Here is a 19,057-nt window from a genome sequence, read left to right on the forward strand (position 1 = left end):
TTGCCTGTTAAAGCTGCCTGGTCGCCATGGCAATTTACCACTCCCAGTAGTCACTCGATGAGGCGTTGCCGTGGTAACCATGGTCTGTGAGGCGCCGGTGTGAAAGAGTTGCAGTGCAGCGGTGACGTCGGAACAGTCTTTCTGATGAAAACGCAGAGCAAGCTGAGAATGACGCTGCGCTTTGAACGGCGCAGACTGAGCAGGTAGGAAAATAGCAGATACTATCTTGCGAGCGCTGAGCAGAGAAATGGCCTGCAGTGAAAGAAACGAACAAAAAACAAACACAGACAAGGAAGCGGAAATAGTGCTGGGTTAAAGTAGAAAAAGAGAGAGATAGACAGGAGTGACAGCCAATAACATACGTGGAGCAGCGCTGGCCCTGCCCTAATAATTGACGAGGCGAGCGCTGCATTGTGTGATTGGCTGGAAATACTAAAGGAGGCTGAACTGGGATCAGCATCCACCCGGAAGAGATCGCGGACGCTACCGGGCAGGACGCCATGGAGGGAAGGAAAGACAGGCTAAAGAAAAGGATTTAGGATAAGAAAAAAGCAGCGCAAAGAGCGAGAGAGCCCTCTACGCCATCCTCTGAATTACATATAAACGCTAACATTTAAAAGGGCCGGCCCTTAGTAGCAGTGTGATAACATGGCAAAACAAAAATCAATATCAAAAGTGGTGCTTAACACAGCAAGTTTTGGCATTTTTGCATTGCCTGCCTCGTCAAACAAGCTCGAGCCACAACACAGTGTTGATGCATATATATATATAAATCTGAATTGCTCGTATCAAGCTGCGATGTAGCCTATGAGAATCACTGGCACAATTCAAGGGGAATTAGCTCAAATGGTAGAGCGCTCGCTTAGCATGCGAGAAGTAGCGGGATCGATGCCCGCATTCTCCAAATAGTTTTAACGTATCTGCGTATTTAGTCCCAACGCATTATGGAGATAAATACAAAGTGTGACAATTCTTTGTAACAGAGACGCCCGCCATACTTGTGTATTTTAAAGCAGTCTCCTAATCTGTAATATTCCCCAGACTGAAAACTGCAGTGCGCCCTCCAGCGTATGTCTTCCGAGAAGCACAATTTAACAGTTAAGTCTAGATGTAACGTATCAGATTACATAAACACACCTTGTGTTCAGATTTTTTTTTTAAAAAATGTATGGGTCCTCCATGGGTAGAGGCAGATAAACTGCGTACCTGCCGTTTCTACACTTTAACATTTACGAAATACACACACTATACTGAAATGTAATAACACAAAGTCTTGCCTTCAGTTAATATTTTAGAAAACCTACTTTGCAAACAGAAGAAAAACAAGCTAGCAGAGGATGGTTTCGATGCATCGACCTCTGGGTTATGGGCCCAGCACGCTTCCGCTGCGCCACTCTGCTACAGCTGCCTCATGACTGAATTACCAAACAGAAAAAAAACTGAACTCATCGTTTTAACCAGCCACACGGCAGTGGCAGGGGCGAACCATGGAAACGTTACAAATCAGAGATACGGTATGCAAAGTATGCAACTACATCTCTCTCTCTCTCTCTCTCTCTCTCTCTCTCTCTCTCTCTCTCTCTCTCTCTAATATAAATGTAATGTTTTGCACTGTAAGTCGCTCTGGATAAGATCGTCTGCTAAATGACTAAAATGTAAATGTAATAAACGGGGTGACGTTATCTAACTTTAACGAACAAACTCGCCTGGATAAAAAGGAACAGCAACACTGATGCTACTAATCATGCTCGTTATTTGGGATATTATTCAATCTAACGTTAGCTAACGTTACCCAGTTGACTACATTAGCTAGGTACCGGTGGTGCTTGCTAGCTGGCTAGATAACACTAGCTAGCTTCTAACATAAGTTAGCTAACGTTACTACTTCAACTTATCTGGGGGGCGGCTAGCGTAGCAAGATATGTACAAGCATTGTTGGGTCAAGTCGTTGTTTTTTTAATTTTTTTATCGATACTACTTTTAACTTACCTGTCCTCTCATTCGCAACTCGACTTGCTCTCAAAAGCGCGCTCATTTTCTATTGGCCAACTGACCACGTAAATCAAACATCGAATTTTCAGGCAATGCGATCCAATCTGATCTCGTGTCCGCGGCTCCGGGCAACTTCATCCTACAGCAGTTGCCATGGAAACGTTTAAAACTCCGCAACAAACTTTAATCAAATGCACAGCTGTACAGAACACACCCCCCTCAGACATGTGCTGTCTATTCAACCAGTTAGTTCAGATGATCGCTGATGATCCTTGTCGGTGACAGTCCAGTTTGATCCGCACGTACTTCTGCCAAACTTAAATTCAAAGTACAATCTTCTAAATGGGTTATTATTATTATTATTATTATTATTATTATTATTATTATTATTATTATTATTATTATTATTATTATTTATTTTAATTAACGTACTGACTGACAATCAGAGGACTAATATGAAAGAGGTGCGCGCATCAATTGCAGCTAATCAGCTCCCATTAGCACCTGAACCTCTTTATAAACCCATTGCGCTCTAAGGAACACCAAACTCAACTACTAGCGGTTTTGTTTTTATTATTGTTTCTTTATAACGGTGAAAGAAGTTCACGGTCGGGGCTGCCTTGGATTTAATGATGCCGTGTTGTCTTAGATTTGGGTAATTGTTGATCTTTTCTCTACTTTAGAAACGTTCATTTTATTGTGTGTTTCTCACTTGCGTCTTTTTTTTTTTCCAATGCAGAATAACATTGCTGTTAGCAGTGTTAGTCACTGAAGTTTGGACGCAGAACACCCCTCTAGGTACGATAACGGTTGCTTCAGCAGAGCTGTCCTTTCAGTTTCCTGTTTATTTGCCGGTTGTGTGTTTTCAAGTATCGTTGTCTTCTGCAGGCTCGGTGAGGACAGAATGTCAAGGGAGTGTTATGATGATGATGTTGGATAAGTCTTTTGTTGGAAAGTATTTTCGCATCAATGTGATTGGTGAGTGATCATTTTTCTTGAATGGAAAGCTTTTGATGTGCAAAGCCTGTTGACTCATAATGTAATAATTTGAATTAAGTACAGAGCACTCCTGCGCTGTATGGCATCAACCAGGCTTTGTTTTTTTTTTTTTCAAATGCAGGATGTGAAACTCTTGCGTTAGCTTCAAAAGCATGTTGCTGATCACACTAAATAGACCTGTGCTGCTACAATCTTACTCAGATTTGTTGACTGCAAGTGCACAGAAATAGAAATCATTTACTTTAAACCTACTGTTCTGAACGACCGTATAATTCTACTAATATAGTTTTAAAAATTCCAATAAGTAGATGGGACAGGGCGGTGGGGGTGTTCACTTTGTTATATCTCTACCTTGCTTGATCACGTGTACGGTTTCTTAAAAGGCCATCTGAATTTCTTTCTACAGACAATAAGGGGACGCTTGTGTCCCTCTCTCCAAGACTGGCTGCACAGTGTGGATATAGCTTAACTGTTGACTTCTTGGGAAATGCCAAGTTCCTTGCTTCTGTGCTGAGCTGCTTTGCTCAGAACACAGTGAGTCATCATTTTATTTCTTGTAAACTTTTCTAATGGTGACATGCTGGGACTAACTTTAGCCTTTGTTTCCAGAATGATGAGACCTACAAGCTGACAGTACAAATCAGTGTCTTCTCAAACAGTGCTATGACTTCAGCTTCCTCCTATGTTCAGAGCATGACATGCCGCTATTCTCCATGGGCAGAGAGGGAGATTCTGTGTGAAAGAAACTACATGGAGGTAAGGGCTGTCGGGATGTGATAATGCTGTTCAGTATAACTTGTTGGGTTGTGTGGGTATTTTAATTGTCACTGCAGAAGTGCTTCACTCATGACTAATGTGAATTCTCTTTAGGTTTCTGTGAGAAGAGGTGTGCCACTTATTGAGCCAAACTTTGTTCAAGATGATCCTGATTGGTCCCTTGCGTACCCAGAGGTAGAATCATGTGACTTTGCATTTGCTTCATTCATGTCCCCTTGGTCTTGCTTATTGAAGTCTACTCTACTGTCTCGTCTAGAGGAAGCAAAATCTAACGGCCCCCTTAACTTTAACCTGTCTCCCAATTGGGTGGCCATATATGAATTGTGTGACATTTAAGGCATTGGCTTTGCATACATGTATTCTGTGATTGCTTTGATAGAAATTGATTGTGGAGAAATTAACCCTTTCTTGTTGGTGTAAGCCTTATTTCAACCACTGAGGTAGTGGCTTCATATGTGCAGGGCTATAAATCCTTCATGATAAATGTATCCTGATTTACTTTTTTGAGGACTGCTGCATAGGAGCAATTTAGCTGTCCTAAGGTTTGGTACACTGATGTATTAAGGTCCAGTACAAATGAATGGCTGTAAACTCTGCCTGTATTGGATCCAGACAACATGCATTCACAGGCTTTCGTACGAAGTTGTATTTGAGGATTTTCTGTTCCCTTAGATGCCTGCTGAACCTAGAACGGTTTCAGTGATGTGTCATTTAACTTTCAACTTTCAGTTTTAGTTCCTGTTTATTAAACATGACATCTGTTATGACAAATTATTTTAGACTGGAGATGCTTTGTGTTCAAACTCCCTAATCTAATGAGATTTTCTTCTGCTAGGCAACTGCTGCTGACAACAGCATCTGGAAAATTGTGTTCCATCTCCCAGCAAATAGAAAGACAACCATGACTGTTGCTCAGGGCATGACAAATGGCTATGGCATAAACACTACACCAACTCGAATTCTGGTTAGAGCTGCATACAACTCCACAGAAAGCCAGCCTCAGGTGGTAAGTAGTCTAGGCTTCATTGTTATCTAGTACAGTATATCCAGACTATGAAGGGAGATTTAGTCTTGCTTTTATTTTAGTAAAAGTTCCCCCTCCCCTCCAACAGATCCAAACTGTACCAATGGCTGTGCTAAGATCAACCACCTTTTATAAGCAAAGATGGATGGTCATGATGGTGGACACTGCAGTTACATGTCCTACTGGTGAGTAAGCTTATGGAGGGCAACAGTGCTCAAGAACTGTTCTAGGTTTATGTATGAATTTTCTATATCAAGTCTGTGGTGTTCCTTTCTGTCAGATGGAACCGCCTTCACAGAACAGATGATTACATGGAATGTTCCCCGTGTTCTACCTCCTCTTGTTCCGACACCACAAATTACTACCCTTGATGTTCAAATGGGAGTTGATGGCCGCAAGCTTGACCCTGCAACGATTCATAATAGAGATTATAAACTGGATGTCGGTCCCCAGCTAATCACTGTAAAAATTCCTGTGGGAGCTGATGGTGGATATTACAAGGTATGTAGAAGTTCAGCTTCTTCTAAATCCTTCTCATTTTAAAGCTTTCCTCCTAAGATGCTTCTGTGCTTTCAGAGCCATGTATTGGACAACACCTATGTGATCTCTTACTCTATTGAACCAATGCTGGAGCATACCTGGCAAGATGGGCCTGAGAAGACCAAGTACACAGTACTTCATCCAATAACCACTCCTTTCATGCCTCGGCCACCAGTTGTCACAAACAGTATGTAGAACTTGTCCACATGCAGTAAATCAAAGGGATTTGTTGCAGTGCTCCACTTCATGTCCTTCATTTTAACTGTATGCTTTAATTTCAGACACTGTTCCTAAAGCCAGAGTGTTCAATGTGACCCTGGGGACATTCCTGCCTGATGTGGAGCTGGTCAAAATTATAGTTGGACCAGAGACGTTAACTGTGCCAGAAGCCAACCTAAAAGGTTATAATGTCCAGGAGCATGTCTTTCCCAATGGATCCAAGACCTACACTCTCTCTCCAGGTGCCATTTGAGGACCCCAATGTGAAGCAAAAGGTAACATCCCACCTGTTCAACCATCCAATTGGCCTTTGAAAACGCTTGCTTCCTGTGGACGTGTTGCTTGCTGTCTGACTTTGGGTTTAATCCTACAAACCCTTGCTCTTCTTTCAGGTAACTCCTCCAGACACCAGAACCTACATTCTGCCCCTGACCTACTTGCTGAATATAGTGCCAGAGAATACACCCTTTACTCATCCTGCTGTAGTCGAAGCTGTTCTCAAAGACATCAGTAAGTGCCTGACTATTTTTTGGTCTACAACTACCTTTTTCTAACCAATCCAGTCCATTGCCCTGACAACTGCTCTTCCTCTTGCAGTTCCACCTACAGTAACTGGCTACTGTGATGGTGCTGCATTCTATACCATGGTAACATATGGCAACATGGGTCGCAACTGGATTCCTTTTGTGGGCTCAAGAGAACTTGGTGGAAGTCTGCTTGCCCTGTACAAGTATAATGCCAACTCTACCAATTTCTGGATGACTGTGCCATACAATTCAGTTGATGCCACATATGAAGTAAGTGATGGAACTTTAAAATGCGTTTTAGCTGTTTTGGGTTCAACACATTACTGACCTGATGTATTGTCTCTGTAGGTGATCAGTTCTTCAGGCATCAGAAGCAGACTTGACTTGACATTGAAGGATATTGGGACCATGGTTGTGGTGGCTGACTTCTCCCTGTCCTGCAGTTTCCCTACAAAGATGATTGGTAACTCTCCTGCAAACAAAGCATTCTTTAGAATAGCTGCTTTTGAGATTGGCCAAAGGTTGCATGAAGTGGTATTGAAGCTATAATCTGTTTCCTTAACCTGGATCCAAATGCTGTGTTTCAGATTGCTTCACCAATGGAACTATGGCAGCTCTTGCTGTGAAAGTGGAATCTGTCCCCAGCTTGTCTCCAAGTCAACTAACTCTAAGGGATCCAAGTTGCCGGCCTCTTCAGTCTGATGCTATCAATGCAGTTTTCTACTTTAATGTCAACTCCTGTGGCACAACTAGAAGGGTTAGTATTGACCATATTTTGAGGAGTTTCAACATATTGACAAGGTGGCCCCAACACCCCTGGATCAATCTACGGAGCTATGGTGACCTGTGTTTCTATCCGCTGAATTACTTGCATGACTTGTGGACATCTGCAGGATGCCACTTTTGTATTGAACTGCTTGTCCCGTTGACAAAGGTGTTGTGACACATGACATGACTCTTGGTTATGGCATTGCATGTGCTGCCAAGAGACCTTTTGGGTCAATTGCAGTGAACTGGAAGGAGCGTACTTGCTGGGGATGATCCCGTGGTGAGGCCGGGACTAAACTAATAAATGAGTTGATACCAATTGCAGCTCAAGAGTCACCAGCTGTGTATTCAAACGTATTTGCAACAAATCCAAAATAACTGCTGTTGCCCTCCTAGAGGTTACAAAAACAATACCATATTAGTCTAGCAGTTTCTGTAGACAGGCTTGTGGTATCATATTAACTGTAACAATCATGAGGTCCCAAAAAAGTGTTCAATTATGAAATTGCAATATTCATTACCAATGTTGTTGTTTTTTTTTTATTATTATTGAAATTGTGAAATTTGGTACTACGTTAGTAGACAGCTGGGGATGATCCAGAGTACCATATTAGCTAGTCTGCAACTTGGTATGCAGCTCCAAACTAAATCTACAAGTTCATTGCAACCTGGGTCTTTGATTTCTCTTCCAGTTTGACAACAACCTCCTGACTTATGAGAATGAAGTGCTGTTCACATCTTACAGGTAAGGATTGCAATCAAATTGAGTATCCTTGTGGTTGAGGCTGAAACTCTGCTAACCCCATCTCCTCTTTCCAGGTTGAGAGTTGCCTGTCACTATCTGGTCAATGACACCAAGGTAGTGCAGTTCTTGTACCAGAATAATCCTGCACCTGTAGTCCAGCCTGGCTTGGGGGACCTTGTGGTCATCATGCGGCTTGCATTTGGTAGGACTTGGCAATTGAAATAATATAGATGCTCTAGTAGCATGTTTCCACCTATAAAATTCTCCCTTGCATCTCTGCAGATTCAACCTACAATGACTTCTATGGAGTTCAGGATTACCCTGTTGTGAAGTACTTGCGAAGACCCTTGTATTTTGAGGTAGAACTCCTGTACAGCAGGGATCCACAGGCTGAATTGTTTTTGGAGAACTGCTGGGCAACCTATTCTGCTGACAGGAATAGCTCTCCAAAGTGGGATGTTGTTGTGGACAGGTAAGATGCTGGAATATGATATTGCTGCTACAAAACCTAGGAATTGGAGTTGTGGCTGATGTGCTCCTGACCTACTTTCTCTTTCTAGCTGTGAGAACTCTGCAGATGAGTACTTGACCATCTTTCACCCAGTCTCCAGCAATGCAAGAGTGCTGTTCCCTTCCCATCTGAAAAGGTTTGAAGTGAAAATGTTTTCCTTCACAAGCGGCCAGGATGCACTGAAAGGACAGGTAAAGTGGAGTGTTGGTTTGGGGCATCTTGTACCACAATGTGTGGTTTGGATTGCTTTGCAAGCAGCAAATGGTCACTGTGCTCAAATCTTTAGTGAGTTGGAATGAAAACATATAACTGCACATTTGCAAGAAACACTTACTATGATGCAATATATTTTTTTCAATTCAGTAATCCTCATTGGATGATGGTCCTGCCTGATCTATTGATGCTTGTTTTTCTTGACAAGGTGTACTGTCTTTCAGATTTACTTCCACTGCAGTGTTGTGATATGCGATTTCAAACCGGCCATCAGACAGCCTCTGTAGCAGACGGTGCATTCCAGGAAAACAGAGGCTTGGTAAGAGCTCTGTCTGTTGGGGGGAGGGGGGACATTTTGCATGCATTTTTGTCCCTTTGTTTTGATGGACTCCTCCTAATTCCTCCTGTAGGTCGCAGTGCTGAAGGGATGGATGGTGGTGCAGTAAAGGCGTTTGTGTCTTCTGGCCCAATTGAGCTGAAGAGAGATGGATCCCTTCACTTTATGCCTAGAAGTGGTAATATGCATGATGTGAACACAATTACAGTTCAAGTAAAATATATAACTATCTCTTTATATTCCATTCCATTCCACTAACTATTTCTTTCTTCTCTTGCAGCCCAATTCAATGTGTGGTCCGTTCTGGGAGCTGCAATGGGTGTGTGTTCAGTGGTTGTCATTGTAGCTGGAGTTGTATATATTTGGAAAATGCCCAAAAGTGTGTGTTGATAAATAAAAATCTTGCTTGTAAAGGCTGTTTGGATTGTGTGGGGTGTGTGGTTGTTTTTTTTTTTTGTTTGTTTGGGTGCTTGACTAATTCTACACAGATTATATATTGGTGTGTGTCAGAATGGCCATGTTAATGGGATTCTCTCCTCTTACTGCTTTGCTTGTTTCCTGATCAGGCCATTCTCAATATGGTGTGTTATTCAAGGACCCTTCATTAATTCATTGTGAAGCCGGGGCAAAGACTTTCCTCCTCCATTGAGCTGTAACCCTATTTTTATATTCCTTCTTGCTTTGACATGCTACTTTCAGTATGCAAAGTTTAGGGTGAAATTATCAACACTCTATAATATATAATACCATGTTATAGCATCACAAAGTGTGTAGATTTATATGGGCTGTCTTTTTTTTTTCCGTTATGAATACAAGTTTTTATTTTGTTCACTGCGGTTTATACGTCTTTTACTGGAAGTGGTCCCTCGTGAGAGCTCCAAGTAAAGTATTAGTTTAGCTTTTCAGTTTTTAATACTGTGTGTACACATGAGTCTTACTTTACTGAGGAACTAGTTAAACAAACCACTGCTTGGCAACATGTTCTCTTTTGTTTTGACTGGTTTATATAGTCTGTTACTGGATAAACTCATTTTACGAAACACGTTCCGTAACAAACCGGTACACCCGATGCGGGGAATCTTTAGATCTGCACACCAGACCGAACCAGAAGTTCCATTCTTTGAGCTGTTTGGTAAAACAGAAGGACTAGATATATATCTATATAGAGAGAAAGAGAGCGTGGTGTTATTGGAACTGAATTCACTACAGCCGCTGGCAACCCCTTGTGTAATGTGTTTATATTATATAGAGGACGCTGAGTTTGATGCAAGACTCTCGTGCAGGCACATTCATATTATTAAACCTGCTCGCCGACTCTCCGGCACTGTCACTCTGAGTGCTCTTTGAAACACACTGGGTTTGTATTTATATACATGTTGGGTTAATCAGTGATGACTATCGGCGGCCCGTCTGTAGTAGTACTACCGGAGATTTTAATTGAAGATTTTAAGTGAACTGCATTCTGCTAAACAAAACATCACAACAGCAGCAGCAGCTCCATCTACTGGACAAAACCCAGACATGCATAAAACCTAAACAAGAAACTATTAGTGAGTCCTGAAAAAGAAAATATAATACAAAACATCTTAAAATCAAATGTTTATTTCTTAATCTAACCATTAGCTACTGTGGAACTACTTCTCTCAGTGGAAGGTGACACAAATACAAAACATTAAAATAAGGTTTAAAGTCTTCTTTATCTACCAACAACACACTCCTAGACCAGTTTAATAATAGCAATAATACACTCCAGGGTCTGTGTGTTATCATGAGATATATCACCACTTCCTGGGCGGTTGAAGAACTCCACTTCGTCTAGTGCCTCCCAACGCACCCAAGGCGTGGTGATATTACCTCATGATAACACACACACCCTGTCGTGTATTACTGCTTCATTAATGTAGTCATTAGGTTTATATGTCACATTACTTTGTTGTCACTGTATTGATTTAGATATTCGGGTTGGATCCCTCGGCAGCCAGCGGAACTCCAGCGTTTCTCCGACAACCACTGATAACCCCTCCCGTGATGATCGGCGCTGCCATGACAACCCATGACATCACCCGCACAAGTTACTACACGGCGAGTCATTTTTTGTAGTACAGTATTAACGTGTTATTGTTTTCACAAAATAACATCAATAAGATTATCAGATCACCTGCTAGTGTGTACTAAACAAAACCTCAAATATCAGTGAATTGATACAGAGACAAGCCGTGACACCAGCAAGGGGTTAAAATGAAATTAATAAATAAATTACCACATGAAACAAAAACACATGTGGGTGTATTTTAATCAAAAATCCATGCATCCATAATTCTGATTATTTATCTAAATAATCTCACAGCTAATTCTTTACAAATGATCAATTTCTATATTTCTTGGAGTGCTAATGTGGTGTTATAGTTTAACATATTAATGGATTTTAGAAATCATCTATGCTAGTCTGACCCTCAAACAGTTTTAAATATAATTTAGATTTAAATGGCAGGTAGTATATAAATCAATTTCTAAAACAGGTCGCATTTTGTAATTTAAATAGGCCTACGTATGAGCTACCAAAACGTATTTTTGTTTCATGTCGTTATTAATGTATTTACTTATTTATTTGGTTAAACTTCAATCCAGCCTTACATTTTAACTACTTGAAGTTACCACAGCGTGTCTATATATGAATTACTGACGAGTAATATTTGTGATTTGATTATTCTAGCAGATGAACTGATAATGTATGGATGTTATTTTGTGAAAACAATACAATATTAAAAAAAGAAATACTACAGCATTTAATAAATAAATAAATTATACACTAAACTGTAGCACATTTGTTTAGTCTTAATATCATAACAAATATAACTTATTATAAATACGTAACTCCTTTTATTTGTAGGAAAACGTTCTGGAACTGAAGTAAAGTTTTTTTTTTTTTTTTTTTTTTTTTTAATACAGTGCTATTTGAGTATTTAAAATATGGTTATATTCAAATGCCAGCAACGGTGTGTTAATTTAACGAAGCGCCTAACGCCGCTCGGAACGTTCGCATTTTTAAATCCTAACGGTCTCTGCTCAGCCTAGTGGAACGTTCACGAACCGGTTGCCTAGCAGCGTCTCCCCCTCCTTCTCTGCCCCGCCCTCTCGCCCTCTCTCGTTGCTCCAGCTAGGAGCTCAAATTTAGCTTCGTTATATTATCGCAATTCTTTACTAACTTTTACAAATTAGCTTATTAGGGGCTTCGTGTTTTTAAGATGGTTCAGGTGCAGTCCGGGCAGACTGACTGGAGCATCATTACAGTATACCGCACTGCGCTCAGCTTTGTGTGGCGACTGATTCACAAAATAATGAACGACTGTTAAATAAATCACATGTATTGCTTTTTAATGCTAAATATGTATCTGGTATTCTAAGTATTATCTACAATTAATAATTTAGCTATATTCATATTCAGAATGTAATACAGTATTAAGACAGGGTCCAGTATTATAAATAAATAAACACGCTTTAAGAGAAACAGCAGTGATGTTTACTGACCAATCCCATACATTCTCTATATGTTTCTACATTGTGGTTGCACAGGGACAAGGGACTCAGTGATGTTAAAAAAGAAAAAAAACTAGAGCCTACAATTAACTAATATAGAAAGGAAGGGGGGAGAAATGTATTGCATGTGTGCAGTACCTTACACTTTTCTCTATTAAATGTCATTTGCCATGTGTTTGCCCAGTTCTGAATGCTGTCTAGATCATTTTGAATGACCTTTGCTGCTGCTACAGTGTCTGCCACTCCTCCTATTTGGAACTGCAAACACAAGTCAAAAAGGAAGTTACAAAGGCCAAGAGAGATAGATACAAATGAACATTGCTAAGGGGGCTAAAACCAATTCCAAAATGTTTTTTCCAATATTATAACAGCAAGAGAACATTCAAAGAGGAGGTTAAATGTCTAAGAGATACAAATGGCAAAATCATAGACGAAGAAAAAAAATAGCAAATATATTAAATGATTAATTTCACAAGTTTTTACAAAGGAGGACATGGACAACATGCCCCACATGTCAACCTGTTCCTATCCAGTTTTAAATAACTTTAGCATTCAAGGAAATACACACACATGGATTAGAGTGATGACAATAAATGAGTGCTTTTTGAGTGATTTTATTGGTGGCAGTATGACAAGAATACACGTCATGTGAAATAAACCAGTCCGAAACGAGACATTGATGCTAATAGTTTTATTGGTGAAAAAGCTTTACAAAAAGAGAGAGGCTTTTACCCAGTTTCATGTAACAACAGATAGTGTTGTTTTGGCAGGACAGCATTTATACTGGTCAACAGTTTGAGCATTTGTTGTCATGAATGCAAATAAAAGAGATTTTAAAATAATTGAGAGATGAAGAAAATCTCTATATAAACACAATGTGTTTGTCAGTCTGTGAACAATGCCTGTCATGGGACACTTGTGACATCACAGGGTGGCTGTGAGGAGCTGGGAGAAGAAAGGAGTCTACTGGTCAAACCTGACCCGGTGCAGTGATTATGAGCTGGGGCAAATCAATCAAGCACGCTCTCCAAGTAACGCTTTGTATATGTGCCCATGTGCAGCTGTGTTTCTATTCAAACATGTGTGAGCATGTGATCTCACTGAGAATCTGAGACTACATGTTAAATAAGGACACCTTTCCATACAATGTAAAGACCTGCTTCATGAGAGGCAGGGAATCACCCAATAGAAAAACAATGTTTTCTCTATTATATATCCTTGAAGAGATTGACCAAATGCACAACAGGGAGCAGCTGTTTTAAACAAACTGGGAATGGCCTGATAGAAATAAGTATGGGTGCTGTAGCTGTGTGTGGGGAGAGGGATCACAACAGAAAGGTTACAGCCATGCTACAAAAGAAGGTTGCTGGTGTGTTTAAGCTTTGCTTACAGGTCTGCTGTCAGGTAAACTCCAGCACTGTGATCCCTGGGCGCTGCTGCTTCTCAGTAGTGCTGGCATCGCCTGCAGCGGTAGGTACGCCAGTCTGAAACCAATTGAAGACATTATCAGCAACCTGGGCAGAAAAGCTATTGTTCTGATCCATACCCTACAGAGCATTGCACAGCTAGGTAATGAGATTGTGGGGTGGTAATGGTCAGCATTGTCTAATAATATAGACAATCAGTGTCACACTGAGCTGCAGAATTGAACTCCCTCCCATGTGTAGATAGCATCCTCCACACTCTTTGTATTGCACTCCTTTAAATTACAAATTTGAGTAAAGCTTTGTGTAATTCAGCATGCAATTTCACAATCCCAAAGGGTATGGAATCAACTGCTAAACTGTGGAGCCACCACAACCTCGCAATACAATCCTATCAATAAAAGACATAGAAACCCTCTATACTAGTTCAAATGCCAAACATGTTTCTGAGGTTTTATTCAGAGCAATCCTAGATCAAAGCTCCTCTGTTTTGACCCCTGCTTTATATTTTCTTTCACTGAAATGACAAAAGTTCCACAGGAGATTGAGGTCAGTGGACCCTTCTTCTCAACTCAAAGCCAACCCTGACATAATGACCTCCCACAGAGAACTACTGTATGCACACCATAAAACAGCAGCAATCCCATTCATCAGATCTCCTGGGATTATTTGTGGAGTTGGTTACTCCGGCATGAGATCATACACATGTAATAAGTTTAAGTATACATTTCTTGATTGCAGGAGACAGGTTAGACTTTCCTCTTTCCAATAAGTTACGAATGACCTCAATCGATCAATAGTTTGAGACAATGCAGTTGAAAGATGAATCATAAACTCATCTTGATATTTCCAGTTGAAGGATTATGATGGATGGCATCTGTTATAAAACTTATTCCAACAATTCTGTGTCTCTCTTGGAGTTCCATCCATATTTGACCTGGTCGACCTCATGTTCTAAACTGATATGGAATGACACTTGGTTTTCTATTTCAAATTGTTCTAATATATCCCTCAGCCAATGTACACAGAAATAATAAGGCATACTCACAGCGAGCGCAGCGGTACCCATGATGGTAGTAGAAATAGTAGTGATAGTGATGAGCTACACAAAAAAGAAAAGATAATTAGGAACAGTCTATTTTTAACACAGAGCTTCTTAAACCCACTGCCTTCCACACTGTAGCCCAGAACTCAACCCCCTGAGCTACTCAGGGACAGTGGCCCAGTAGTTAAAGAAAAGGGCTTGATACCAGGAGGTTCACATCCCGGCTCAACCACTCACTCTCTGTGTGTGACCCTGAGCAAGTCAAAACGTAAAACTGGGGTCCTATTGTAAGTGACTGCAGCAGCAGTTGTTGATGCATAGTACACCCCCTAGTCTCAAAATCACTTTGAAGAAAAGCGACTGCTAAAAGACTAATGAATAAAAAAGTAATACTCAGATCCACAAGCATGCACATTGCCTTCCACTCTGCAGGGCACCACTTTCTCTAACCACTGAGCTAGTCAAACTCACTACCTTCCACACTGCAGCTCTGCACTCTACTCATTGAACTGCTCAATCCCACTACCTTCCACACTGCAGCTCTGCACTCTAGTCATTGAACTGCTCAAACCCACTACCTTCCACACTGCAGCTCTGCACTCTAGTCATTGAACTGCTCAAACCCACTACCTTCCACACTGCAGCTCTGCACTCTAGTCATTGAACTGCTCAAACCCACTACCTTCCACACTGCAGCTCTGCACTCTAGTCATTGAACTGCTCAAACCCACTACCTTCCACACTGCAGCTCTGCACTCTAGTCATTGAACTGCTCAAAGCCACTACCTTCCACACTGCAGCTCTGCACTCTAGTCATTGAACTGCTCAAAGCCACTACCTTCCACACTGCAGCTCTGCACTCTAGTCATTGAACTGCTCAAACCCACTACCTTCCACAATGCAGCACTGCACTCTAGTCACTGTGTCACTGAAGCCTCTCAGCAAAGCTACACTGATAAACAATTTGTGCCCTGATTGAAAATAATAAATAAAACCCACTGATTGCTGCATCAAATAAAGTAGAATCCATTTACTTACCATAGTAGCATCTGTACCTTACTGTGAAAGATAAAAGTGATATATTGAGTTCAGTCCATTTGAAGTCACTGCAGTGGCTGCTTTATACAAGAATGGGGCCTCAGTAGTGTATTAGAGAGCTATATATTTCAAAGGAGTGTCTCTCTATTTGTACATTTCTATTATTGGCAAAATCCAAAGCCAGGGCTCCTTCTTTATATCCCCTCCCACAGGATACAGAACACCTCACTATGTGAGTATGTATTAAATGAAGATGTCATTTCTTATTAAGAGCAGCTCATTCATACTATTATACAATAATACCCCATTCCATATTCTCAACATCAGCTGCAAGAGGCCCCATTGTTAACATGTATTCATTTCTTGTGAAGCGCACAGTACATGTGTATTGTATTGTAGTGTGCAGTCACATTTTTATTAAAATATCAGATTCACACTTACCACGAGCACAGATGCTGTAATCTGAAAATGAAATAAACATACACCATTAAATTCAATTTAAATATATATATATACAGTTCATTTCTACATATTAATGTACCATAATTAAATAAAATACTTACAACAGTAAGCTGTTCCAAAGAAAAAGAAAAACAGAAACAGTGGTTATTGGATTTAATAGTTCACTTTATATTCATGTTTGTGTTCCATTTACTGGAATGTTTTCTTTTCCTCTGAGAATATCAGTTGATTCTGATAGCTGTTACAGGCTTAATGAAGACACCAAGGGGCACATTTCAAAGTGTTTCCTCCAGTCTGTCCAGAACTATGAAACCACTCCATGGTAGAATATGCTGTAATACTGAAGTGTTTCTCAATGTCTTCAATCAATTGACCTGCAGTCTACAATCCATGCAGTTCACCCAAACCAGGAGCCAGCTCCAGAGAGACACACACTTACTTCTGTAGTGTCTTTTGGACAGGGCATCCTTCTTCACTACCATGGACTGTGTCAGGACCACTTCAGAATCCACTTCAGGAGACAGAAAGCATGTGAAGATCATTAAACAAACAGTAGGTTGCATCCCTTCTATTTAAACACAGACCATGTTGAGGAACTCTCCAAATTTGGATTAGGATTTCAATGTACATTAAAGAAGATTGCTGAACAGTAAGGAGTGTGTGTTACGATGTTTTCCCCTGAGTTCAGGAGCTGCTCTTCAGTTCTAGTTGCCTGTCTTAGATATATGTACAGAATGTAGGCTGGATCAGTCAAAGTGTCTTTATAGAAGAGCCAGTGACTGGATCACGCTTCCTTCTGCTTTCAATTCACTGCTATGCACTAGATGGTGATGGCACTTACTAACAGAAAGATATTTCAGTCTGCATTACATATGAAAAGAATCACACAGACTTATGCACAAAACAACTGTGGTCAACTATGAAAGGCGCTATATAAAATAAATATTGATAGATAAAAAGGTAAGGGAACAGGACAACCTTTTAGTCAAGTTATTATATCTCAGTTGGGCGATCCTTCTTACTGACATTTAAGGTGATCAATTAATACAATAAGTCTTATTAAAGGTGCTGCATCAACACATTTAAATGCACATGTTAAATGCAAACAGGTGAAATATTTTCAAAGTGTATATCCCTCAAGCTTTGTGTTTTCCTCTTCCGCATCAGTGTGACAGACAGACAGACAGACAGACAGACAGACAGAAACACACTCAACAGAAGAAGCTATAGGCCGTCTGTACTCACTGTCAGCTCTTTTCTCCATCATATTGTCTCCTATCAGGTAAAACAGAAATAGGTTTATACACTTAGACGTACATTAGGAAACAGATCTGGGCACTTTGTGTTAGCGCCAGTAGAGAAACAGCAGCTAAATGTGCTCAGATTCACTGGGGTTTGGCCTTAAGTCTATCATCTGTAATTCACAATGTGTTCCTCTTGAAGGTTTAACGTTGTACCCACACACGACCCAGACGTGCTTTTCAAAGGACTCACCCAATCCGCTCTCCTTTGAGTCCATCGCTGTCCAGTTCAGCATCACTGTCACCTGAATCCTCTGCCTCTGGAACAGGGAGAAGAGAGCTTCATGAAGCAATGAAGGATTCCCTCGACTGCAGTGCACAGCTTCATAGGACACTCAACACAGGGAGGGAGAGAGTTCCCCATTACATTGCAATGCAGAGCTGTGAGGTTTAACCAGGAGATTTCTGGATATACAGTAGCCCTTGATGTTATGCATGATTAGTGATGATTAGTCAGGTTGAGTTTCTAAACAAATTGTGTGGTCTGTCCAGGACTGTGCTTTTTTGTCATTGCTTGTCATTGTCATTGTCTTTCTTTCTTTCTTTCTTTCTTTCTTTCTTTCTTTCTTTCTTTCTTTCTTTCTCTTTCTTTCTTTCTTTCTTTCTTTCTTTCCTTCCTTCCTTACCCAGTGCTCTCTTGTTCTCCACTGCTCCTTCCTGCTCCTCTGAGTCTTCCAAAGTGTTGCTGAGATCTGTAAACACAGGCTGTGGTTACATTTTTAATGAGAGCAGTCCTGTGTTGTATCCAGTGCTATGAAAGGAATGACACCATGGAATGGAGAATGCAAACGGACCAATTAGCAAAACTGATTTTTTTAAATTTTATTAAGATTTTTGTATCTGTATTGAAAACATGTAATTATGGTCATAAAATTCTGCACTTTTGTTAATAACTGCAACAGTGTAGAATAGTTGAATTAATATTATATAAATAAACCACTTTAAAGTGCCACATATTATATAAGGCAAGGAATTGTAATAAATCAACTTGCAGTAAACAGTTTGCATTTTTAATATCTCAAATAAATTATTATATTAAATCTGCTGTATAAAAAGTGGTTTGAATATTAAGAGCAGGTCTATATGTTTCAAGGATATGTATATTTTGTGAAAAAGGTAAATCAAACTGAATGAACATTTTAAAATCTCAGTGTATTTTATACACACCCTGCAATGGTTTATTGAAGAGATGAGCAGGAGGCAAGATCGACTCGAAGGGAAATTTCAAATGCAAACCTTGATTTGTCCCCATGGTGGGAGGTGGTTGATGCAACACATGGGAGTTTTCAAGTTCTTTAAATGCTGTGTCTTATTCTAGTGGAGTACAGGCTCATCAAATCAATCCCCAAGACAAGTAGACAAACCTCTGTGTTGAGAATATAGGATTGAGTTCTGGAAGAATGGATCTTACCCAGTTCTCTCTTGCTGGCCTGGTAATCATCATCTCCCAGCTCTTCAGAGTCCTCAAGGAGGCTCCTTGCATCTGCACACAGAGGAAATGGAGGGGGGAAATCATTCTTTTAAATGGCAATGTACAAATTAAGAACAAAGAAGGATATTCTTATGGTAAGTTGATTATTCAATGATGCAGCATTGAG

The 19,057-nt window shown here is 40.4% G+C and overlaps 4 protein-coding genes across 12 annotated transcripts in view; 3 read left to right on the forward strand and 1 right to left on the reverse strand.

Moving 5' to 3' along the window:
* Positions 1-9,081, forward strand: part of LOC117965234 (zona pellucida sperm-binding protein 2-like) — a 127,847-nt gene extending 118,766 nt beyond the window's left edge. The window contains exon 22 of the mRNA XM_059007623.1: positions 8,933-9,081. Coding sequence (XP_058863606.1) covers positions 8,933-9,042 — 110 coding nt within the window. The 3' untranslated portion in view covers positions 9,043-9,081. The remainder of the gene's footprint in view (positions 1-8,932) is intronic.
* The window catches only part of LOC117965193 (zinc finger protein 235-like), a 125,779-nt gene that overhangs the window by 100,332 nt on the left and 6,390 nt on the right, over positions 1-19,057 (reverse strand). The window contains exons 1-8 of one of the 9 annotated variants that reach the window (XR_009310266.1): positions 18,871-19,011; positions 18,086-18,151; positions 17,653-17,719; positions 17,404-17,433; positions 16,138-16,669; positions 15,697-15,717; positions 14,662-14,715; positions 12,232-13,673 (exon numbers count right to left, since the gene is read on the reverse strand). The exons of 3 other annotated variants lie outside the window; for them this stretch is intronic. Coding sequence is in view for 5 of the 6 variants with exons in the window: in XM_059007634.1 (XP_058863617.1) it covers positions 16,524-16,669; positions 17,404-17,433; positions 17,653-17,719; positions 18,086-18,151; positions 18,871-18,975 (414 nt within the window). In the remaining variant the exon portion in view is untranslated. 5 more of the 9 variants (XM_059007634.1, XM_059007629.1, XM_059007630.1 and 2 more) reach the window with 5 other exon arrangements.
* Positions 1-19,057, forward strand: part of LOC131705253 (zinc finger protein ZFP2-like) — a 131,119-nt gene that overhangs the window by 72,608 nt on the left and 39,454 nt on the right. The window lies entirely within an intron of this gene.
* On the forward strand, positions 2,564-7,553 carry LOC117970559 (uncharacterized). The gene is made up of 16 exons (XM_059007635.1): positions 2,564-2,647; positions 2,732-2,790; positions 2,881-2,970; positions 3,398-3,525; positions 3,601-3,747; positions 3,862-3,942; positions 4,604-4,774; positions 4,881-4,977; positions 5,073-5,293; positions 5,369-5,519; positions 5,614-5,826; positions 5,944-6,061; positions 6,149-6,348; positions 6,427-6,541; positions 6,666-6,835; positions 7,539-7,553. Exons 1-11 carry the CDS (start codon positions 2,622-2,624, stop codon positions 5,802-5,804), a joined length of 1,362 nt encoding a protein of 453 aa, XP_058863618.1. The 5' UTR covers positions 2,564-2,621; the 3' UTR covers positions 5,805-5,826; positions 5,944-6,061; positions 6,149-6,348; positions 6,427-6,541; positions 6,666-6,835; positions 7,539-7,553.

This window comes from Acipenser ruthenus, chromosome 35 (assembly GCF_902713425.1).
Source record: "Acipenser ruthenus chromosome 35, fAciRut3.2 maternal haplotype, whole genome shotgun sequence".
NCBI lineage: Eukaryota > Metazoa > Chordata > Actinopteri > Acipenseriformes > Acipenseridae > Acipenser > Acipenser ruthenus.